We start from the raw sequence: 25,729 nt of genomic DNA, 5'->3' as shown, positions 1-25,729 counted from the left end.
TTGGACTTAAAAGGTGATTATCTATCCCCCATTGTCAGTAGGAAAACACTGATGGATGTTCTAGCAAGTCCCAGTAGATATGAATTGAGCTCTGAAATGGGGAGGACATGGCTGAATGCAAGATGTGAGGATGCAAACACCTGGAGCTTGAAAGAACAACAATCAGTAGGTGACCTGCAGAAGTTCTGTAGGACTGAAGAGGAGGAGTAAAGCATCAGCTGATCCCTGCAAATTATTAGATACCCAGTAAAATATCCCAAAAACACCTCAACTCTTAAACTACCACTGTGATATTTTGTGGTGGTGGGAATCCAGAAACCTTTAATCAGATGCATCCTGTAAAATGAAGATTAAAAAGTCACTTGTCAGAGCTCCTATTGCTTATAACTGAACAAACGAGGTCATTGACTGTGGTCGGACCTTGGGTTCTCACCACTTCTCAGACTTCAGGAGCAGCCCGGAGAAGTCACCTTGCAGCCATCCCTGAATTCAAGTGTTGTTCAGCATCTTTACATTTCAGACAAGCTGTTTATACGCCTCACTACGGTGTTAGTGTGGTTATTTTTTAAGAGTGAGAATTGATAACTAACAACAGAAATTAATTACGTTGATGGACCATCAGCTCCAATGGCATTCTGGATGGAGAATGTCTCTCTAAAATCAGCACCTCTTTAATAGTAGGCACTTCTTTTCATTTCAAGCATTACCAGTGCTAATTAGGCCTTCATTTAGAAGACTCCACTCCAATTCTAGTTAGAGCTTCTTGTTTTAATCATGCTGATGTTTGCTGTTGAAATTTGTCCTCCAATTTAGAAACAATTCTGCATCTTCTCTGACTTAGTGGTTTCTTGTAAAGCTGTAGGAAAGATTCAGCAGTAAATCAGGTTCACCCTTGACAACAGGGGATTACTGGGAAGGGATTTCGACCAGAAAGATGTTAATAATTAAGAAAGCCAAAAGGGCATGAGTAATTTAGTTCTGAAAAATGCACGTCGTGCAGTTAGCCAAGTAAAAAACATGTACTTTTAATGTTTCAGCTATCGCTAATCTTTCCAAATGAGGCCATGCATGGTAAGAGAATCTTTTATTCTTAGTATGTTGCTTAACCTGTTACCCACTGAAATACTCACTAAATATAATATGTCTTTACTCTGGAGCATAAAGGTGAGTCAAAAGACTATCCAGAGGGAAAACAGCAGCTACAGAAGACTTAGTAATAAAACCCCTGGGCTACTGAATGGGCAAATTAGTACTGAAGGTCCCCGGACCCAGGCTCTGCAGGTTGATTTCCCATCTTTTCTATTCCCTTGGTGCTTATCTGCTACCTTTTGATCCAGCCTTCTCCAATATATGTTGAGATGAAAAGGAAAAGCCCTGGAGCTTTGAAATGCAAAACGTGGAGATGTCAAACACGAACAGAAGGTTCTGATCGCACTCCCTAGTGATGGCCCAGATCTTCCTCTAAAGATGCCACCACTATTGCTTTGTAAGAGCACAACAAGTGATCCTCTTTCCTTGATCTAAGAAGGAAAATATACTTTTTTTCTCCTAATTTAAACAAAGTCAAGCATGTTTTACTGATGCTAAGCAATAAGAGAAAGCTAAGTGCCACTGAACAATCCACTGATCTATAAACAGGGGTCCAAGGACAGCTACCAGTTGCTGCATCACACAGAAGACAAATGTCTCCTTATTTAAACCGTGGACATTTCCTTATCATTAATATTTGTTCATCTGTTCGAAGTTTTTTCCATCTGTGATTGTACCTGAACCTGCCTTTAAGCCTCAACGGAAACAAAAGAGAAACACTAGATTGTAAATTCATCCAGAGAAGTGAAGTCATAGGGCAACTGTATTTCTTGTCCCACCACAAGCACCCTTCATTTTAACTGTTCACCAAGCAAATTTTTTGTCTTCTCTGTCCTTCTTGATCAGCCTCTCCCAGCTGTTATTTCTGATTGCTCACAACCTGAAAAGGAGGGTAATGCTATGGAAGAAACGGATTTGTTCAACCTGATTTTTTGGTTTGTTTAACCAGCAAACATACGATGCTGCGTGGTGTCAGCACTGCGTTGCTGTTAGCGTCAAATCAGCCATGTAGAAAGTTATTTATGTCTGACTCAATCATATTTATTGTCAGGTTGTTGTATTTAACTAGATGTGTGCTATTTCAATATTTCCAAAAAGCAAAGTGCATTGTGGAACTGTCTATTTCTTTTTCAAAGCCCTACATTAATTTACCTCATTGCTCTGATTAATAAACAACTGAGATTCTTTTAAGATTGCAGTTACCACTATTCTGTAACAGTTAAATTCTTTTTCTTCGGTGAAGAAAGACCTGGGTCCTAGACTTGCTTTACATTTAGGACATAGGAACACAGGGTTGGATTTCGTTGTAGTGTACATTAATGCAACATCACTAATTTAAAGAGATTTTGCAGATCTATACAACCAGAGGCTTTGAGGTCATAACGTTTTTGTGTTAAGAAAAAAAAAATTAAAATATATCGTTAGTCAAAATTCCCATGTAAGACTTTGCACTCATGGGTCAAAACCACGAAGACTCCACATAGAAAGTGCACTCACCTGCTTGTTACAAAATGGACCATAGACATTTAATTTAAAACACATCAGTGTACAGGGCTCCTGCTGTATTCACAGACTCTTTTGTTTCCTCCTGACTCGCCTTACCTGGGTAGGAGGGGTGAGGATGAGAGATGGTCGGGAGGGGAGGGCAGGGACAAAGGGATGGGTAGGAACACGGATACGATGTCAACACGGGGTCACAGCACTTACAGAGGGATTTCCTACCTAAATGACTGGAAAGTTCACCCTTCCAGACATTAGGGAGCACTTTGGTGACAATGAGGAAGAGATGTAACCTCAACACAGCATGTTCACGGTGCATTTTTTTTTTTTTTTTTTAAAAAGAAACACAAAGACAATAGGAAAAATAGGAAGGAAGAGCATACCTTTCACTACCTTATCCAGATAGTGAGCTTGGGAGATAAAAGACAGGACATTTAAGGTAGGATTGAATAAGTGCATTGCGGCTTACTACGAGACTGTGCAGGTGCTAGAAAGGCAAAGGAGAGTTCGCTGTGATATGAAAAGAAAAACCTTGATTATGAGGAGAGAAAAAAAGGGAGAAGGGTGGAGCACAGCCCTCCTCGGTCACAGAGCTCAAGGCGGCTGCATTCAGGCATCTTTGCTCATTAAGATCAGGAAGAGAAACAGGAAAGTTTTACATATATATTTAAGTGTTTATATATATAGGTATATATATGCATAAATATATCTATATATATAAAGGGCAGAATATTGTAATGCTCTGCTTATTTGCAATAGTCTACCTCTGTTTTACTGACTGCTTTTGTTTTCATCAGGAAAAACAGAGTCATTTGAAAGTGCTCCACCTCACTTGTCTTATATTTTTCTGCACAAAGAGGCACAGTTCTGTGACCTTACCAGACTGGGAGAGGCTTTTCCCTGGACCTTCTTAAAGGTAATACATTGCATTTATACAGCATCCTCTAGCCCCAGATCAAATTACTTTACAAATATTAAATTAACCTCATGGTAGCTCTAACAGATAAGTAAGTATTAATATACTCATTCCAAGGAGGGCTAAGGAAAAAAAAAAAAAGTTTTAGATGTAGAGGGAACAGTCATGTGCCCAATTCCCATGAAATATTAATTTGGAAAACCACCTTCTAATTGATTTTTTAGGCTCAAACAGAAAGTTGGTGGCAAAGACAGAAGTCGTGCCTTGGAGAGCCCTTGCACATGCCAGCAGGCGGCACTCTCTGTCCTGGCAGCAGCTGGTTCTTATTAACAAATAAGAGGCTCCGAGTCTTGCATTTCTGTCTTTCATTACCTGCTTAAATGTTATTTCCCTCGTTCTCTCATTCGCTCCCTGCAATCTCTCTCTCTGTTGTGTCCTGGCACACTTTTCATTAGGTTTTTGCTCCAGGTTTGTTCATGCCAACCGCGCACCTGGGAGGTCACAGCCCTTGCAGAAATTATTTTTCCGTCCTGCGAATCTGATGCATCCCCTCGAAACACTATTGTAAGTAAGCGGAGAGGGCTGGGAGGGTCAGAGCTAACCTCGTGTGGGGCAGCTATGGGGTTTTATATCAAATATATGGGGAATTATATAAAATAATCACCCCTGTGTAGGGGCAGCAATATGGGAAGGAACAGCATCACCGTCCCCTTGGACGACAGCTGAAGCTTGGGAATGTGTTGCTTGGATTTTGACATCCAGAGCAGCCCAGCCTGCTAAACTTGGGCAGCAATTGCTGTGCAGGTGATGGCAGTGGTGGCAGTTGCCAACGCCAGCCGTATGTCAGGTATGAGACAATGTTTTCTTGTAATTTGGAAAAACAATGGAAGCCGTCTACGGGAATATTCCATGGTAGCACGAACCTTTCTTCTCTAAAACTGTAGAGTTTCATTTCCATGTTTTATTTCTTGGCCTTAAAATATCATCTTATTATCTACAGACTTTGGACACCCTGTGGGCATGTGGGACACGCTGAGGAACTCTGTGGGTGCTCAGAAGAAAAGGTACTTTTCTAAGGTGTCCTCTGCACCCAAAGGCACTGCACTCAGCTCCATGTCACTCCTGGAAGCCACTGGTTCTTCTTATCTGCTATGGGGGGAGCTCAATCTGAAAACCATCTAATTTCACCAGCCTGAGCTAACTTGGATTGTTTTATCCAAAGCATATTGGGAAGGATCCCATGAGCATTTCTCTTGGCTCATTGAGAGGGAAGAGAGAAGTGAGAGATGCTGGGGCACGGGCAGGACTTCTCCCCCAGCACATTCTCCTTCTGCATTTTCTAAATTTTCTTTTTTTCCTTTTATCTTCCCTGTGGGGTGAAGCGGACAGAGCCTCAGTGAAATCTCTGGAGTTAAACTGGGATCGCATAAATTTGAAGGAGAGGAGAAAGTGGCCGTTCATTGCTGAACCAGTGACGGCACAAATTTATGCCACGGGGACTGTCTTTAAAGTTCACCTGTGCTTAACATTTACTGTCAAATATGCTGCCAAACTTCTTAAGGCCAGATTACCTTCAGCTTGATGCAAAATCATGTCAGAACAAAGCAGCACGAGCATCTTTTTCCAATGACTGCAATAACCGTGGCCTTCTCTCGCCCAAAGGTGTCCATCCCAACCAGGCAGGGTGGGTATCAGAGGGTCAAACCCAGCTCAGCTTCTGCTGAGGACGCACCTGAGCTGAGGATCTGCCCCGTTGGGCGGAGGGCAGCAGGAACCCTCACCAGACACTGGTGGGATTGTTTTACGTTGGGCTGCACATGGACCGAGCTGCTTTACGGATTTATCTGGCACAAGTGATGTGTTAGCCGGGGAAAAGAGAGAAGGATCCACCTGTAATGTGCCTCGTCTGGATTCCAGCTGCTCCAGCAGAAACCGAGAGGCACTGATTACAGCCCCGGCTATTCAGAACATATGTGATTATTTATGCAAGAAGGCTGATGAAAGGCAAACTTAAAGGGGCAGATTTCTCAAAAATCAGAGTTTTGCTAAGTAAAACAAAAACCAGCCTTATGGCGCCATAAGCAGAAGCCTGTGTGGGACGGGCTGTCTGCCTGTCTGTCCGTCTGCCTGCCTGTCTCGGCACTTGTTATTGCAAACAGCACCAGTGCGTGCCAGGACCGGGTTTTCCAAAGGAGTTAAGCACGTAGCTTTTGCAGAGATCAATGGGAATTAGGCACTGAGGTGCTTTGAAAATCCTGCTGGGTAGGGTGTTGTGTGTTTGGAGAGCTAAATGCTGGTCCCTCACAGCTCCAGAGACCCTGTAGTATTCGGGGGCAGCAACTGAACTTCTAGGGATGGCTTTGGTCTTGTGTCAGGCTGTTCAACGATGATGAACGTCCCAACTCCTCCACACCGGGAAGCCCCCTCTGCTATTATTTTTCTAAATAACCCTAATATGAATAGAAGGATTAAGGTTTGCTGCTAGTAAAATATCGTACAGATTCACATATCAGATAAAATTAGTCTCAGTGCAAGGCCCACATAGGAAGAGTGAAATCTCCTTTTTGCATCTCTGGGCTGGATGCACAGTACCTAGGGCACTATCCAGGTGACATCGACTGTATTAAATTTGAAGCCTGGGAAATTTCTGAAAGTTGTTTATTAAACCCAGGACATTTTCTGTGGTGCTACCTGTGAATCAATCCCATAGAGTAACCTACCACAGAGATGAGTTGTAATTTGGCCTTTCAAAGCCCACAGTAAGAGGGATTATTTCACCATTAAATTCAACTCTCCTAAATCTCAGCATGCTCACTGGATGTGGTTTAGTGCAGAATAGAAGAAAGTTGAATTCTTAAAACATTTCTAACTGGAGGCAAATTTGGAATATGCTGGAGAGCACATCATAGGAGTCTTACATTGTGGCTGTAATCATTTTTTTTTCCTTGAAGAAATTAGAGTAAACCAATTCAACCATTCTGCTGGGTTTCAGGATTCCTGCAGTTGTATAATCAACTTTCTGTTCTGCTCTTTTCCTGGATGGACTAAGTTTGCTGAATTAGGGTGATGAATGTAAGTTTCTGCCTCAATTTCCTGGTTGGGAATTAACTGGGGTTCCTCTAATGAAATCTCTGAATGTGAGCAATCAAGCCAGTATATTTGGTAACACGACCCTTTGTATGAGCAAACAAAATTAATCCACTGGGATCAGAGTTCCCCTGAATACCGTAAGAAAGAGCCTCCTACGACCTACAAAACAAAAGGGTTTCTTACTCTCAAACATGCTCAATGGGAAATGGATCAAGTGTCCTTTGCTCGTATCATCCATTTCTACCCTGTTACCTGCACGCATAGTGATATTGTTAAAGCGTCACTTCAGCAATGGGGTTTTATGCTTGTCGATGTTAAAGCAAACCGGGCCATGACACGGACAGATACGGAATTACTGTCAACAGAACAAGTTGCCATGCAGGGAAATTACACAAGGACAAGGGGAATGCTTTCCACATACTTAATGTAATTCCAAGTCAATGTCCTTTCATCTGTGCCAATATAACTAGCTTATTACTCCCTCTAAAGCTATTCAATTTTCTTGGATATTTATGACTTTGCCAAATCTCTTTTACATTCTACACATTTATCAATGAAATATTCTGTAGGAAATACGGTTTATAGCTTCAGAGGCATGAGACTATGTACGAATTTGTTGCTAAATCACCATGCAAGAAGATGAAGCAGGGCAGGGGGGTGGGTGGGAAGTGAAAAGAAATAGAATTGCTCCAGCACTCTAAGTATTAAAGAATTATTCTTACCGCAACAGGAAGGCAGCACCACCCAAAACGATAGCGTGCACCAGTAAAATCTCACTGCTGACTGCATTGCGGTGCCGGCCTTTTCCCTGATAACAGGGGCTCTTTACACTTACAGTGAGGAATACTACAAATAATGGGGTAAACTTAATTACCAGGAAAGATAAAAGCATGTTGTTCGAAAACAGTCTGGACATATCAGCTGTGTGGAGAAATATCATACAGCAAACTAGTGGCATTTTGGTTTTGCAGCAGAACTAATAAAATGGCACTGAGGGTATGAATAAGGATTTTTTTTTTTTGGTGCATAAATGCCTTTCATATAAAATTGTCCCCTGGATTTGGGGCCTTCTGGCTGAAAATTGTTTTTTTCTTTTAAAACTCTTTCATGAATCTGTGTTGCTTTCCAAAGGGAAGTGCTTGAACACAAGGCTATAAAACAGTATTACAGAAACACAGGATTCCAATTAACACAGGACTGCTCTCTTTTCATTTTGAAGTCATTTAAGAAAGGGTTTTTTTTTTTTAATATCTTCCTCATGAAAAGAAATGAAATCTGCTAGGTACATAGAAAAGAAAGTAGAATGTAATATCTAATGAGACAGAGGAAGTTTTAAGAGCTAGATATTTTTCATTAGGGGATGCATGTGGAGACCATAATTTGGTAGGGTGGCATTAGCATAAATATTAATAAATGATAAGTAGAAATGAGCCACAGATATGGTTTGTAACATCACCCTAATGTTGGAATTAAAATATTGTGATCAGGCTTCATTTCCCGTGTGTCTTTGCGTGGGCAAATTTACCTGGTGTTCAAGCAAAAAAAAGTGATATCTACATATAACTAAGTTAATAATCCACACAGATAACTATGCTGGTGTTTGCCTAGGTATTCCTAGTGGTTAATTTTGATGTAGTGTAATTTATTAATATATGTATCACAGCACAATGAAAGCCACAAAGAGTTAAATTTTCTTATATTTAAAGGAAGCTGATTAAAATAAAAAGTCTGGAGGAGAATTCTTACTCTGGAGTAACATCTGAATTTTTTCAGGTTCACATAGGCACTATTGAGAGCAGAACTGGATTCACTAATTTAGTTTTCTGTTAATGTATAATAAATGGCAACTGGTGAGTTCTAATACTACTGATTTTATAGCAGGACTACGGAATGGGGACTAAAGTGGTTGAACAGTCAGAAAAAAGGAAGAAGGGAAAATGCATCAAGGAGCTGAGTGAGACGAAGGAGGAAGGTAAAGCCAAGCCAGTTCATTAATGATGCTGCAAACTGCTTAACATGGGAACTTCAAGTCTTTGCATGATTTCAGCATATTGGTGGCATCTTATTAGTAATAATAATAATAGATAAGACACCGAGAGCTAAATGTAAGTGCCAGGTGCATGAGGAATACAGAACCAAAGAGAGAAGGAAGTGAAATGGGTAGAAAGGCAGCAGAGCAGACAAGGGATAAGCAAGACGATGTTAAATATCAGCCAGATGTAACATGACTGTGGTTTCCTCTTTTATACTGGCAAGCAAAGTGGCCATGCAAATAATGGAGCAAATAAAAGGAAAGAAAACTTTCAGTCAGATGCATGTTTTTGAAAATGCTGTCGACATGAACAGAGAGAAGTCTTGGAGGCCACAGAAAGACCTTTCGAGAGAGGCAAAGTAGGATGTTTTTAAAAGCATCTAGACAGCTTGTCTCTATAAGATCAAACACCACATAGGTGCACTCCATGTCTGATAATAAAATATATGTATAGCCATGTCATCAACAAATGAAAGGACATTTTGTCTTGCTCCCACATGAAAATGTATGATGTCAGAACTCGAAATCCAAGAACAAAGGTGCTCATGCTACACTAAGTCACACATATCCAATTAAGCATGCGCCTTTCCTCCTCCCCTGATCATCAGTTACTCTTGGAAAAGTAGCCAGTTTTTCTTTCTCCCTACCAATGGTGCAGTGCTCTCCGTTCCAGCCCGGGCTGCATTCACACTTGCCGTCCCGGCACGTCCCGTGCTCGTTGCAGCGCGGGTGACACGCTCGCTGATCACAGGCTGTGCCCATCCATCCCTCCTCGCAGCGGCAGGTGCCCCCGACGCAGACGCCGTGTCCTCCGCAGTCGGCTGCACAAATCTCTGTGGGAGAGGAGAGAAAAGAGAGAGAGGAGGGGACATGGGTGAAGAGAAGGGAGAGGGGGAGAGAAAAAAAATCCAGGGTGTTACTGTTAAGAAAAGCAGCCACACTTCACTACCTCGCCTTACGGGGCAATGAAAGGAATTCCTGGAGCTCATAAGGCTAATCCTTCCTGACAATAAGAATCTAATAAGTATATTACAAAAAAAAAAGAGACGGACATGGATTGCAGGGGTCTGCTGTGATTGAGCCTCCTATTTGCTTTGTAATTCTCTTGCACTCCTTGAGCTTTTGCGAACAGCAAATCCGAAGGGGAAGGCTCTTCCAATAAACAGAACAAAAGTCACATTTAATTAAAATCTGGTTAAGCAAGGAAACAATGTGCTGATAAACTACTGATGCTGAAGTTAAGTGCCGGTGAGGCCTGTTTATAGCTTGTTAACCCGTGGTTTTGGGGATGGCATTCATTAAAACCTTTTTTTTTTAATTAATATAGAATATTTCTATTTCTACTGAGCCTGTGCATCTGCTCTGTCTCTGTTCTCCTACCACCCCACTAAAAATCAGCATTCAGAGGTACCACCAGGCTCTTTTTATGAGCTATATGAGCTGGAGTTTATAGGATGGTGCTTGTTGCCAAGTCTCATTGGAGCTAATGGAAACATGGAGTCAAGGCTGGGCATTTCCATACTTACCTCCAAAAAAGAGAAGGCCTAAAGGACATTGACTTTTCAGAGGTGCTGCCTTCCCACCCTCCATGAGCCCCAGTAGGAATGATGACACAGATGTATATAATATTTTAGCCCAGCAGCAGGCTTTTGGCTAAAATCTGGCATGCCCTTGGCATGAATTTGGGAGATTTCATGTTTTCATCTGTACTATATTTGTCTGGAAAAACTGAGACTTTGTAGAGAACAGGTACCCACGAGTCAGGTGTTAAAGTGCCTTTAACCACCATCACTATATAGGGCTGATTTCAAGATAAAAATAAAATAAATAGTGATGTGGTGCTATACTGCAGTTCGAATGAAATGAATCTATTTCTTCTTCTCCAGGCTCATCACCTCACTGCTCCCTTTCGATCTCCCATAATCCATGACCGCACTCTCCGCGATCAGAGGAGCGGCAATTCAGGCTGTATTTCAGGTTTTCCCCCTGCCCTTTCTGCCTTGGTGCACCTAAACTCGATCGAACGTTCCCAAATGTTTTGGACTCAAGCCCTCTGCTTGACTGAGCCGTTTTATGGATTTTTACAAGGTAGGGACACGGTTCCCTTTGGGGAGATGTGATCGGAAGAAATGCTGAGCAAGGCTGGAAGCCCAGAAAGGGGTACCAGGGTACTCCGCAGAGCACATTTTCTCTCCATTCCCCCAAATTCTACCCCAGAATGGGTATCTTAGGCACCAGCCCATCCCCAGTGCCCCTCTTTGGGCCTCTGATCATTTTAGGCGCAGGATTCAGGCCCCAAGGCTTCTGATGCGACCGGTATTATACAAGACATTTACTTCGGGCCACTGGCTGCACATAAAATATTCAAACCTACTCGACCTGCATTAACATCACATCTGACTGAAATTCAGCCTTACTTAAGTGGGCTTTAGTCTTTTGCTAATTAATATCGCTGGCAAGAGGAAGCTTAGGCTCTTCGGGGACTTTTGGCACGCTCCTGATTCGGGGCTGGAACATCCACTTCAACTCCATTGGAGAGAGCTGGAAGGTCTTCGGCCCCTTACACTGAAACGAACGCTCGTCTCCAAGGATCAGAGGGTTCTTTAGGCAGTGATAACTACGATACTACTAATAATAATGCTTCCTAGGTCTAGAAAATACCTCGTTTTCCAAGTACAACAAGAACACAACATCTGGCTTCTGCTCACTATACAGCTCAGGGTGGTAGAACAGTTTCCAGTTGAACTCCTTTTGCTGCAGCGCCTCAGATGTCTCCAAACTCTCTCCAGCTTTTAGCCTTATAGATTTAAATCTCTAATGAAAGAACTTTGGACTTCAAATGTGCTTAAGACACTCAGGAACTTGTCTGTCCCATTTAGAATCAAACTTTGGGCACCTTGTGCACATACCACTTGCTCCCTAAATGTCACAGAATCTAATGTAAACTTTATTGGAAGTCAGTAGAAGTTACACTATCACTTAAGACGTGGCTGAGGAAGGACTCTTGAGTTGCTCTCAGAAGTTTTTATGCCACATCTGGCATTGAGACACAGATTTTCACAGCTCCTAGATGCGAGGGAGGTAAAATCCTACTGCAGTGCCCATTATGAACACAACGGATGGGTAATTATCGACTCGCTAATGGGTTAGAGCCCAGACATGTGCGTTTTCTACACCTTTCCCCAATCGCCAGACAGCACTGGAATGGAGTGTGGGCTGGTCAGGATGATATGTGAACATACAGGGCTGCAAGTTAGGTAATGGAGCTATAAAGCTGCAGTAAAAGAAAAAAAAAACGTATAAAAAAAGTCTCTCCTTGGCTGACCTGATCTATAAAGTCTGGGGGAGGATAAAGGAAACAGCAGATAAAAACCAAAAAACTAGATTTATGGTACTAAAATTTCAGCAAGCTGAGAAGAAACACATCGAGAAAGTACGAAGCCTGAGACTGCAGGTATTATATTTAAGCCCAAACTAGAAAAGTCTTGTTGTGGCCTCTGGTGCCTCCAGCAGCCTTTCACCATAGGGCTGCTCTGGTTATTGCTTTACATTCTTTATTCATACGTGTTGAACTTTGCACCTCAGAATACTAAATAACATGTAATTTTTCTCGTTCCCAGTTCACCAAGCAACCCGGAGAATTCCAGCTTGGTTACTTCACATCTTCATTAGGTTCTGTTCCCCAGATTTGAGATTCAGGGTCTCATCTCTAATTGGGGATAGCACCAGTATTCCCAAGCCCAATGACGTGCACTGTGAATAATCTCTACTGCTGACTGTGAAGCTCTGAAATTTCAAAGAGACAAATATCTCCAGCAATGGACAGGAAAACTGGTATCTTGGAGGACCTGGCTCCTTGTGGCTCCAAAGTCCATGTGAACATCTTAAGGACTTTACTGTTATTTACTTAATATTTTCTCTTTGGTTTGAGAACGTAAATGAGTCTGACTATGTGTGGTTATTTTTTGATGTTAAGATGTTATTTCTGTTTGCACAGATGAAGTAAACAAGGCATGAACAAGTCAAGTGGTGGATCTACAGGTATGTGTGAACACTGTGACCGGTACAGGACCTCCGAGATGTCCTGATACCTAAGGTCTTGTGTCCTGTCGATAAATCAGGGAAATGACAGAAAGTCAGATATCTACTGGTTGGTGGTGCAGGGAAAAAGAGCAGGGACAAAAGAAAGCTATTTTGAGTGATAGTCAGAAGCCTTCTCGGAGTTATTTAAAGGTGTGGAACTAGGATAATGGAGTAACATTCAAAAATGGCGGAGAGAGAGAGAAAAAAAAAAAAAAGCACTTTCTGAAAGGCAAAATCTCTGTGGAGTTATTTCTATGAAAAGGGATGGAAAACCCACTGGGACATTTACATTTCGACGGAAATACTCCCCAGACAACACGCTGCCAGGGAACAGTTCCGTACGCGCACTGCAGGATCTGAACCCCACCGATCTCAGGCTAACCCAGAACGGGAACACAGGGAACATTTTGGGTTTCATCCCCCATCCAGCTGAGACCCCAGTTGTACCACCACCCACGCACACCAGAGATGCAGGCTGCAGGTTACGAATGTATAATTCATATATAGTGGATATATAAGGTGGTTTGTGTTCCCAGGCCCCAAGAGCTGCGATAAAGACCCTCAGCTGTGAAAAACACTCATGAAGCAAACTGCTTACGACAGTCTCCCTAAAATGTAGTTTAATTACTTCTGACAGGGAACCAGGAGCCAGGAACTCTCAAATCTGAAGCTTCCATTTAGCTGCCAGTTTAAAGATAGATGGGAACCATACAATTTAAATAGCTTTACAACACACATCCCGCCGCACGCCCTGGCTCTTAAACACTCACAGGTTTCTAATGGGTGATTAAATAGACAGAGTAGCTTTTACTTTTCTGGTGGCACTCAAAGAAATGATCAAAATGGATTTCAGATTAAATTTCCACTTAAATATGGGTCTTATCAGGCAGCTCAAGACGACTAAGGCTGATTTACAGAAAAGGGCAGGTGAATTGCTTCTTCGTCATTCAGTCATGGCGACAGAATTTGCCACCCCTGTTCTTATCACAAGCTGCATTTTTTTTTGGTACATTTCCCAATTCTGTTGTTAAAATTAGAGCACATGATTAGCTACCATCTGAGCTGCGTGAGCAAATGAGAAGGAAAGCTTTTAATTCTCCCATTACAGTATTCACACTCTGGCCAGCTGTACTATATTGCTCCTGCCTATTTAAGCTGAGTTAGAACGCTGTGCTGGTGCATAAAAGACCTGCCCATTAAATATTTTCACGCCAGCTGTTCCCAAAAGGTGACTAAATATTTCCTTTCATCTTTAATCTCTTCCGCTGTTTGTATGAACAGCTTAGCCGTTCCTTATCCTTTCCTAGAGTGTTTTACGTGTCTTGTCGTGCAGCTCTCAAAGCCGCCTGCAGTTTCTTGAAGGAAGGGGATCTTCTGAGAAAATGTGGTGCCCGGTTCTCAGTGCAAATATGAGGCTTTCTGTCCTCAAAAGGTACAGCCAGCCCACGCGCCTCTGTGGGAAATACCTGGACTTTGAGTAATTATGTATTTTGCTTCCCAACACTTGCAGTGGGCACTGAGAAATGGTAAATGATTCATGGACCTGGGGTTTTGTCTAAGCAATTAAGTTCATTTCTATTCTACCATCTGGGTTTTTTGCCATGTTGCTGTCTAAGGACTGATGTCTTCCATTGCCTGGATTCCACCTCAGCTCTTACTTGAATAACTGAACTCGACCTTATTGCTCTCCATGGGTCAAGGAGGAAATGTAGCTCCCGAGGAGGATTCACCTGAAACTTCTTTCATGCGGAACTTGTGGAGCAGACTGTGCTCAAAGCCCTGTTGAATTTTGGATGGTCCACCCAGAGATCTCAGGTGCATCATAGACATTAGCCTTAGAAAAGGATTATGCCTTTCCATTCCAAAAGGATTCTGGTTACTTTTCATGCAAATAATCAAAAATAAATGACTCATCTTCAGTTGCAGAACCTGCTCTATTCCATCGCTGCTCGCCCTCACCAGGAACCATCCCATTTTTTTCTCATTATCCACTCATGATTGGGGGAAAGATTTCCCCCTAATCTGTAAAGACTGCCTCAGAATTCCTCCAGGCTCTCTTAAAAATCCTAATCCACCTTGAAACCTACCCAAAGTCTTGACAGTGGCCGCTTATGTGCCTCAACTTCTGCATATTGCATCGACCGAAATTGTGTTGCCATTTTATTCTGCCTCCACCAGCATGTCTCGGTTGTTGTTCACTTAATGCTTAAGTATCTCAGCTATCTGAGGCCAAGATTATCCTTTTTGTTCTGCGTTTGCACTGCACCAGGTGTAATGAGGTCACAGTCCATTAGCAGCACTTTAGAAGTAAGAATGCTAAAGCAATTACTCATACAAATAAAAACCTTGTACCTGATTCTTTTTTCTTTCTTTTTTTTTTCGTATCCTGCTGAAAATTGACCCAAATCTGTCCCCTGAAGAATAAAAAGGCTGCTCTGTTGCCTTTGATATTTCAGAAGAAAAGTGGGAAAAGAAACCTATCAAACACTAGCCACCAGTGTAATGCTTTGTTCATGGGCTTTTTTAATTGATATAACAGACACAGTGACTTCTAATACAGAAGTGGAATTGTAGACTGGTTTGGGTTGGAAGGGACCTTAAAGTTCATCTAGTCCAACCCTCCTTGCCATGGGCAGGGACATCTTATACTAAACCAGGTCACTCAAAGCTCCGTCCAACCTGGCCTTGAGCACTCCCAGGGACGGGGCATCCACAGCTTCTCTGGGCAGCCTGTTCCAGTGCCTCTCCACCATCATGGGGAAGAATTTTTTCCTTATATTTCATCTAAATCTACCCCTTTTCACTTTAAAACCATCACCCCTTGTCCTATTGCAACAGGTCCTGCTCAAAAGTCTGTCCACATCTTTCTCATCGGCCCCTTTTAAGCACAGAAAGGCTGCACTAAGGTCTCCCCGGAGCTTCTCTTCTGCAGCTGAACACCCCAACTCTCTCAGCCTGTCCTCCCAGCAGAGCTGTTCCAGCCTCGCATCATTTCTGGGGCTCCTCTGGCCCCTCTCCAGCAGGTCCATGTGTGTCCTGTGCTGAGGACCCAGAGCTGGCCCAGCACTGCAGGGGGGTCTCACAGAGCGGAGCAGAGGGGCAGAATCCCCTCCCTCCACCTGCTGCTCACGCTGCTGGGGATGCAGCCCGGGATGCGGGTGGATTTCTGGGCTGCAAGTGCACATTGCCGGCTCATGTCGAGCTTCTCATCAACCAGCACCCCCAAGTCCTTCTCCTCAGGGCTGCTCTCAATCCATTCTCCACCCAGCTTGTATTTGTGCTTGGGATTGCCCTGACCCAGGTGCAGGACCTTGCACTTGGCCTTGTTGAACCTCATGAGGTGCACATGGGCCCACTTCTCAAACCTGTCCAGGTCTCTCTGGATGGATCCCTTCGCTCCAGTGTGTTGACTGCACCACACAACTTGGTGTCATCAACAAACTTGCTGAGGGTGCACTAGATCCCACTGTCCATCTCACTGACAAAGATGTTAGCGTTGTTGCCAAAAGAGACTCCTGAAGATACCCCAGTTGTCACTGCTCTCCACCTGGACATGAAGCCATTGACCTCAACTCTGTAAGTGCCACCATCCAGCCAGTTCCATATCTACTGAGTGGTAGAGCGGTGTAGGGGAAAGGGACCTGCGGGTCCTGGGGACAGCAGGGTGACCATGAGCCAGCACTGGGCCCTTGTGGCCAAGAAGGCCAATGGGACCTGGGGGGATTAGAAGGGGGGTGGTCAGTAGGTCAGAGAGGTTCTCCTGCCCCTCTACTCTGCCCTGGTGAGACCTCATCTGGAATATTGTGTCCAGTTCTGGGCCCCTCAGTTCCAGAAGGACAGGGAACTGCTGGAGAGAGTCCAGCGCAGGGCAACGAAGATGCTGAAGGGAGTGGAGCATCTCCCGTGTGAGGAAAGGCTGAGGAGCTGGGGCTCTTGAGCTTGGAGAAGAGGAGACTGAGGGGTGACCTCATTAATGTTTATAAATATGTAAAGGGTGAGTGTCAGGAGGATGGAGCCAGGCTCTTCACGGTGACAACCAATGATAGGACAAGGGGCAATGGGTACAAACTGGAACACAGGAGGTTCCACTTAAATATGAGAAGAAACTTCTTCACAGTGAGGGTGACAGAGCCTGGCCCAGGCTGCCCAGGGAGGTTGTGGAGTCTCCTTCTCTGCAGACATTCCAACCCGCCTGGACACCTTCCTGTGTAACCTCATCTGGGTGTTCCTGCTCTGGCAGGGGGATTGGACTGGATGATCTTTCAAGGTCCCTTCCAATCCCTAACATTCTGTGATTCTGTGATTCAGTCCATCCATCAAATCCCTGCCTCTCCAATTAGAGACAAGAATGTTATGTTGGACAGTGCCAAATGCTTTGCACAAGTCTAGGTAGGTGACATCAAGTTGCTCTTCCCTATCCACCAAATCTGTAACCCCATTGCAGAAGGTCACCAAATTTTTCAGGCATGATTTGCCCTTAGTGAAGTCATGTTGGCTGTCACCAATTACCTCCTTATTTTCCATGTGTCTTAGTACAATTTCCAGGAGAATCTGCTCCATGATCTTGCCGGTCATAATCCAGATTTTCACATTATTATCACATTACATTAAAGAATTAGGTCGGGAAAAGGATAATGATGTCGATTTGTTCTTCATTTAAGGTAAATCCATTTTAACATGTTTACCCCTATCCCCCCAAAATCCTAAAATTGGCTTGACAACAGTTTAAAGCTGTCCAGCTTAGAGAAGAGCAATGCAGATGAAAATTCTTCTTTAGCATTCATGTGATGCAGAATCAGAGATTTAGCTGCTTCTGGCCTTCCTGCTAAATCCTTTAATAAACACGGACTTAGTGCTAAAATATAAAATCAGGTGAAATTGCTCAAATCTTCCTGAAAACTGGGGCAGTTCCACTGACCTTCAACGTATTAATAGAAAATTTAATAATTAAAAATCTGTCTTAACTGGGATTTTCCAGTTTCAAGTTGGGTCCTCTGAGGCCATTTCCAGCCTCAGACAGATTTTTCCAGAAGAGCGGCGCGGGAGAGAGGCACTGCACAGGGCTAAAAGGCTGCGTTTGGCGAAGAGATAAGCCTCGTTTTCATAACCTGCGTTTGCTTCAGAAGGCAAGTTATGGGGAATATCTGGGAAAAGCATCTAATATAAAGATATGGATGGAAAAAACAGAATGTTCATGATTGGCGTGATTTAGATAGCAGTGAAGGGCTAAATACACTCATTGTAATGAAATGCCTTCTGCAGTGTTACGAGAATCTAATTTATGTGATTTGATAACTCTGTAGTGCCATATGAACTTCTCTGCTGGAACTGAAGAAGACATAAAGCTCATTAGCTTTTAAAATCATCCCTTTTTACAAATGCTATAAGGAAAGATTCAAACTATGGACCAAGACAAAACCTGAAAGGAGAGGTCTGAATTTTCTGTCCTTGCCAGTAAAAAATCTGTAGGATGGAATCCTCTGAAAAACATCCCATTTCAGTAGTGACTGGAGAATGATTGTACCACTTATGTCACTCTCACTGATTGAAGGTCGTGTGTTTTTTTCCTTCAGAGATCATATCCTAAAAGCAAGGTCTGCATAATTTAATGCCTTTACATAAATCATGTTTATCTATTTTAAAAGCATACATCCATTACATAAATATTATTAAGCTAGAAATAATAATTATTATTTATGTCAATAAATATAAAACCTGTTTGCTTTTATGAGAGTAATTAAACTTCTGGCACTGAGACAACTGTCCACTCCACTCAAGGATCTCAATGCATTCAGCAAATTGAATATATCTGGAAGGCGACAATTATTTCTTTCCTTTCTATGGATGAGGAAATCAAGATTAAAGGATGCTCTCCAGACACCAAAAATGAATCCATCAGCTTTGCTACCATCCTTCATCAGGAAGATCACTGACCTTCAGCCGTGGTTTTGAAATGTGACTCAGGACACCTGAGTTTTCACCTGCTGAACCTGAAGCCCCGAGACACACAGAAGATGTGTAAAACGTGCATGAAGAAGAGGAGAGAGTTTGTATTCTAAGCAAGTTGAGCTGTCTTAGCTGTCTATCTCTAGAAGAAGGACTGGTGGAAATTCCTGACAAAAGAAAACATCCATCTCTGGCCCTCATCTAGACACAAAGGTTAACCCCACTTCATCCCTTTCCCCCATTTCCCTCCTGGTATTTTGTTCTTTGACTGCACAAGCAGCTTTGTGTTTAACTGAAAGGCTTCTGCAAATCCTCTTCTAGGTCTCGTCTCTTTCTGGGGATTCAAATCAGGAATCGAGGTGGCTCTGAGTTGCGTAACTTGGTGATAAAGAGTCCACAGAGTAATCTCTCACCTGCTGCTGAGTAGATCCAGGAGATCTGTCCTATAATTGCCCTGGAACCCACCTTCCATCTCTAAAATGAGTAACAAATGAGTTTGGTATAGTCAAATACTTCAGCTGACGTATGTCTGTCCTCCGAGACTGAGTCTCTTACTCTGCAAACACACAGCACCCAACACATGGGGACTCTTAGGAGTTCTTGCTAGAAATAGAAAATAGAAATTAGCAATCCCCCTGCTAATGGATCACAATCTGTGTAGCTGCACAATGTGCAGTGGTACAGCTGGGATGTCAAAAAAGATCTCACTTCTCAGTGCAATTTCAGCTTGCTTCATATTTGCATAAATGTTTTCCAGCTCCCGTCTGAAAAGCTATAACTCTGTGAGATGAAATTCCATTAAACGGGTCTCCTGCCTTTTATCTGCCTCCAGTTTCTTCAATATTTATACCCTGTTTTCATCCTTGCCTTAAATGCTAGGGACTGACCATCACATTGTGTCTAAAGCATCTCCTCTATAGCTGTGATTTACTTTTGTACTCGTGTCAATCTTCTCTTTATTTATTATTCTGAACTTTATTTTAAACTGCCTCTTGCAGTTGAATAGCAGGACATGAAATGCCAGGTATTGATGGACTTCAGTCTTGGAGCTGAGATTTGTTGAATAAAAATAAATATCCCAAAGTTCAGGATTATGTTTTTCTCTTTGATGCTTAATTGGATCTCTATGCTTTCTGGGATGTCAGCTAAAGCCTCCTAGAGAAGAAACAATTCCTGATGTATTAAATGAAGTTCCTAACAAGGATTCTTCTCTGGATTAATTTTAATTTCCTGTCTTGTGTCCGTAAGGAGGAGACAATTTGACAGTAAAAAAGTCTTTTGCTTATGCTTACAGTCATTAAAAAGAACTAATTTCTTTTCCAATTCTGTGCAGTTTGGGTTTGTCTATAATAAATTCAACAGAGCATTTACCAATGTGTGTGCTGAAGTAATCACAAACTAGATTTGCTTGGGATTTCCGTATTCAGAGCTCAGCACTACTATACAAACAGCCCCAACATGGTTTCCTTCTTCTTCAGACAACATTTCATGGAGGAACTTCAAAACGTTATTGTTACTAACCTTTTCCAAAAGCTTTGTGTCTGCTGTGCGGTCCATATGCCTCACCACTGGTCTAGAAAGATCACCTTGATGGAGAAGAGGCAAAGCTCCCTCCAAAGCCCTTTCAAACTTTCATCTGCCAAGGTCATTAGAAAGGTGCTCATTAGTGCAAATCGCGATTATAGTTTTTAGAGTATGAACCCCTCATGACTTGGAAGGGGGCAGAGAGGTTTTACCAAATCCAGTGCATCCACTTCAAGCAGCTTATGAAATCATGGATTTCTGGTCTTCAGTAGACACTGATCCACTATGTGACAATCACTGGTCTTACGTTATTTTTGCCTGCTTATTTTTTGTTATTCTGTTTTACTGATTATTTCCCCTATTACTTAACTCAGCCGTTTTAAATTGCAATGAAATGTGATGAAGCTGAAAACATCCAAAAAAGCCTTTGCAGCAATCATGATGAGCTCGGTCAGAGTGTAAGGTCACAGTCACAGGAGTTATTCAACACCAACAGTGTGAAAATGAATGCAAGTGGAGAAGCCATGACATGGGACCTACGACCATCCTTGTTGAGCCAAACAAGGTGTGAGAGGACAGTCTTGATCCCGCCTCATCAAGGTAGATCACAGGCAGAGCCTGACTACACACAGGTAGGAAAAATTTCTTCACGGAAAGGGTTGTCGGGCATTGGAGCAGGCTGCCAAGGGAAGTGGTGGAGTCACCATCCCTGGAGAGGTTTAGAAGATGAGTAGATGAGGTTCTTAGGGACATGGGGTAGTGCCAGTGTTGGGTTAGCAGTTGGACTCGCTGATCTTGAGGGTCATTTCCAACCAAAACGATTCTATGATTCTAGGTATCCACCCTGCTGCTATTCCAGCAGTATTCTGGTTAAAAGAGGGAAGAGTCAGAAGCAGAGGTCTAGGCTCACAAGACTATGTGGATGCCTATATGGTTTTCTGTGAGTTGGTTACAAACTGAGCGGCCAAACTTACTGAATGTCATGTATCTTCAGTTCAAAAGCTGCGCAACTGCCATAGAGCAATTCCAAACCTGCAGAAATATACACTGAATCATACAGTTTTACAAGAATAGAATTTTGGCTGGAAAAGACCTTTAAGATCATTGAGCTCAACTGTTAACCTAACATTGTCAAGTTCAATTCTAAACCATGTCCCTAAGAACCTCATCTATGCATCTTTTAAACCCCTCCAGGGATGGTGACTCCACCACTGCCCTGGGCAGCCTGTTCCAATGCCCGACAACCCTTTCCAGGAAAAAATTTTTCCTAATATCCAATCTAAACCTCCCCTGGTGCAACCTGAGGCCATTTCCTCTCATCCTATCACTTCTACTTGGAGCGTGACCTATTCCATGCAGTGAGTATAACGTTTCAGATTCTCAGCTGGCTTGATCAACTGGTTCTATCTCCAAAAGAACTTGAAGAACCAGTCCACATCACTCTTGTAGCACAGTAGTTGTGTCCTCAGTGACAGCTGGATTACACTTACTGTGTCAAAGAAGTGAGTTAATATTGTTTAAAAAAGCAGCAACTTCATAACAGATATTCTGTTGTAAAGACGGGCATAAATTATGCCCAGTCCTCATGTTGGCGTGATGTAAGTCCAGAAACTGCACGGACTCTAAGATTCCACCTTCCAAAAGCAAATTCAGAGAATAAGCCAAAATTTGGTTATGTGAGACTCGTAAGTTTTCAGTGATAAAAGTACATGGCTAATTGCCATCCTCAAAACACACTATTTTAATAGTAGTCTAAAATCATAGAATCACAGAATGTCCTGAGTTGGAAGGGACCCACAAGTATCCTTGAGTCCAACTCCTGCCCCTGCACAGGACAATCCCAAAAATTTACACCATGTGTCTGAGGGCATCGTCCCAAAACTTGTTTTAACCCTGGAATTTAACAGCTCGTTGTGGCATTGAGAAACATCTATTCTACAAATTAGCCAAGTTAACATAAACCCCAGAGTGCCCAGTACATTACTGCTGTTTGCAGTCAGAAAAGTCCACAATACAAAGCTTAATTGATCCAAACAAAAAGAACTTTTGAGCTTATGGTGTGACTGCTGAGGTCACACTTGGAGATAGTGAAGAATGCTGAACTAAAATCTGCATGCTGGGAATTAGCCCTAATAGGGAATGGCATAATCTGCCCATTGCCCTTTGAGGGGGTCCATAAATTTGCGCTGATGCTGGTGCAGCTGATGTGAGAGAAAGAAGCTTTACTTGTCCCAGTACGCCAAAGGTCAGTGAAGACCAGGGATTGCTCGTTACACCACTGGACATACACTATTCTCCGCCTGAGACATGACCTAATCAGACCAAACGTTTCGTGATCTAATGGTCAGGGTCAGACTGATGATCTCACCATTTCCACTGGTTTTGGCCAAGTTTGAAATGACAGCTAGAACGCAAGATTTCAGCTCCTTCAATCCCTCCCTTGGTCATTGTATCTGATCAAGACTGCATGGATTGCTGCAGGTGGAGAAGTGGCTAAAAGTAAGATCCTAAGCATACCCTGGAGCTGACAGAAGTTTGATGGATCTCTGTTTGGCCAGGGGAATGTGCTAAGAGAACTTCTCAACAATCAGATTGTAAGTAGGAATCCATATTTGAAACACAAGTTCTATTTTCTATCTTATTGACAACTTTCTCTCTCCCTTTAGTTCGTCCTTTTCATCTTCTGACAACAAAGATATTTGGACTTTTGAAGAATTAGACTCACTACAAAAATAACTACAGCCCATCTCAGCTACTCTTTTTTCCCACTACACCAGGGCCTCCTTATACATGTTTTCGGTAACCAGAGGGAAAGGGTATTCAAATGAAAGCCTTCCTGAATACTTTTATTTGAAATGTTTTGGCTGCTTTTAGCCTTTTATTGCATCTTTAATAGAAAGCTTAGAAGACTTTAAAGGATAAGTTCATCTGGGGAATGGGTAAGGCTAATATCTGTACTGACAATCCCAATTACATCAAAAACTTTTTGTTTTTGTACAATGATAGCTCTTGTTAACACTGTTGATTCTCTGGGTTCACTTATTCCTCCACAATTCACAAATCAGATATCTGCCAGGCAGAGCTTGTGATAGCCTCATGTAACAGCGCTGGGCTGCACATACTTTATTCCCTCAGAGAGAAAACTTACTTTTTTTCCAAGCAAATAAAATGGGGAAGCTCACAAGTTCACAAATCAGCATGTTACGGTTCTGCAAGGCTGAGGATGAAATCCCTGCTGATGCAAAACATTTCCTGGCCTTCGATGACTGTTAAAGCACCGAATTAAGACCTTCAGGAGTGGGTTTGCAATTTTAGTATAGAGCCAGAGCAGATTTTGATGGTATCTTCTGAAGTCTACCTTTGAAGACCCTCTGCTCTCATGATTTCAGTTGCCCCAGGCTGATGTTTCTTATTATACTGCAAGGGTAGCGGGACGAACAAGCTACAAGCTGAAGGAAGATAATTTAAAGTGGCATTTGATTACACAGCTGTGCCAAATATTTTCTTCTTAAGCCCTTAAGATCTAAAATATATTGATGTTTATCAATTTCAGGTGTTGTATCCCGAGGTTTAGTCCCCTTTTTCTTCCCCACATGTTTTAAAGCTAAGAAAAAGATGAATCAGAGATTTCTTAGGCATTAAAGGGGGCTCCAGTCTGTAGTAAGGTACGAGCTTGTATCATGTGACAGCTGATGTAATATCCATCTTTTACAGTGACATTTTTACCCCTTAATGAAGAAAATGATGATTTAAAAGAGGAATTACATGAACATTTTCCAAGCATGGATTTTCATCTTGGTGGCCTTGGGTATGACATGAATTTATCAAGAGATTTTGCTTTGGAAGGTTGACACTAATAAGCCCAACAAAATCAATTTTTATCACATATGTTGTGGTAACCCTGCTGCTGTTTGACCAATAGGATATGATGTTGTCTGGTAACATATATGAAAACTGGGTTTCTGTGTGTCTGTCTGTGTGTGTGTGCAATAATCTGCACAATTCATGATTAAAAAAGACATTGGAAAGTAAAGGTGCATTTGCTCTGCCTTTTCAGAAGTTTATTCTTCTTGGTCTCCTTATCTACTAATTGGAATACAGAAAATATGCCTGTTTTAATGAACTATACAACTTTGGGGTGGGGAACTCCATTGGGTGCTATCTGAAAAACTTTCTGAATTGTTAATTTATACAACTAAATTGCTACTAAAAATTCCGTCATTACCATTAGCTGATATGCAATCTTGAAGCTTATAATTGTTTGTGAATGGATTTGAACTGACCCATCCACCTGCAAAGTAAATAGGAGCTTTTCCATTGACTTCAACGTGCTGTGCAAGCATTTATAAGAATACGGCTTCCCTGCGATGAGACGTGGACACACACGCCATGCTCGTTTTATTTTAAGTCCAGATTCTCAGCCTATCAAAAGCAGTAAAGCCATGGAGGACTGTTTTACCACTGGTGGGTAAATACCCTATGGGCACTCACGCTGTTTCCCCACCGTATTTGGAGCCCAGGTTTATCTAGACGTATCTGCAAGAATTGTGATCACTACACAGCATCTAAAGCCCCTCCTAAGTTGTTCTTAACCAGTCACACAGGCTAAGAGCGAGTATCCTATTTTTTTACGTAAAATGCCATAGTTTTGTAACTGTCTCTCTCCTGAGGAATCTGTGATCATGATGCCTGCTGAGACTTCTACGGCTATTTAGCAGAACTGAGAACCTCTCAAAAGCTGAAACCAGACTGCACCCAAATAAGATGGCAGATGAATTGATGAGGAATCAACTAAGCTCTCTTTAAAGGATTTCCACTTAGCTAAAATCTGAACAGCCCTCTGCAGAGGTTTCTCTGCTCTAGGACAACTATCCCACTAAACTAGCAATGTCATGGGAAGCCTAAAAGCAGGAGGGGATGGCATGGAACTGGGCAGGAATCCAGAATTATTATTTTTTTTTTACTTTCCGGTGAGGATTTTTATCACATTTCTAGGAAGAGTAAGTGTGTCCCGGATGAGTGATGCAGTGCTGGAAATCCTGAGGAGATGGATGGTCTAAAACCCTGTTCCCGTCCCAACTGACAGGCACTCTGTGCTTTAGAACGATACTCAGGTGAAATTAAAGTTCAGGGCATGAAACCTCTGTCCTCAACTTTGGCAGCTCTTAGGGTCGGCCCAGCCAGTTCATTCTTTTCTTTGAGATGACGGCTTGAAGCATCTGCACTGACCTGGCAGGTGGGATACTCTAGAGAGCACGTCCGATGCTTTATCAGACTGAAGAGACACCTCCTGTATGTGCCAAAGAAGAAATTTAAGGACTAAAGGCAGCTTTTCAATAGGCAGCTCCAGACGACTCAGAAGCTGAGAAGTTCTCCACAATGCTGTAGTAAAGTTGGATAATCTGCATTTGCTTAAGGTAAATCATAAATGCTTAAAGATCTTTGTGATTATAGGCTGAAGTTTGGTGACAAGACACTGTTCCAGAGTGGGAAAAGGGCATTCAGAAAGTCATGTCCTCAGAAAACACTGTTGGCAGCAGAAATGATGA

General features: G+C 42.5%; 1 protein-coding gene across 1 annotated transcript in view; it reads right to left on the bottom strand.

Annotated features, from left to right (window-relative positions):
• The window catches only part of TENM4 (teneurin transmembrane protein 4), a 627,658-nt gene that overhangs the window by 121,419 nt on the left and 480,510 nt on the right, over positions 1 to 25,729 (bottom strand). The window contains exon 16 of the mRNA XM_065629610.1: positions 9,275 to 9,460. Within this exon, the coding sequence (XP_065485682.1) occupies positions 9,275 to 9,460 (186 nt within the window). The remainder of the gene's footprint in view (positions 1 to 9,274; positions 9,461 to 25,729) is intronic.

Source organism: Caloenas nicobarica, chromosome 1, assembly GCF_036013445.1.
Source record: "Caloenas nicobarica isolate bCalNic1 chromosome 1, bCalNic1.hap1, whole genome shotgun sequence".
Classification (NCBI taxonomy): Eukaryota; Metazoa; Chordata; class Aves; order Columbiformes; family Columbidae; genus Caloenas; species Caloenas nicobarica.
The sequence above is the reverse complement of the archived record's forward strand: the minus strand, read 5'-3'. Positions and strand labels throughout refer to the sequence as shown.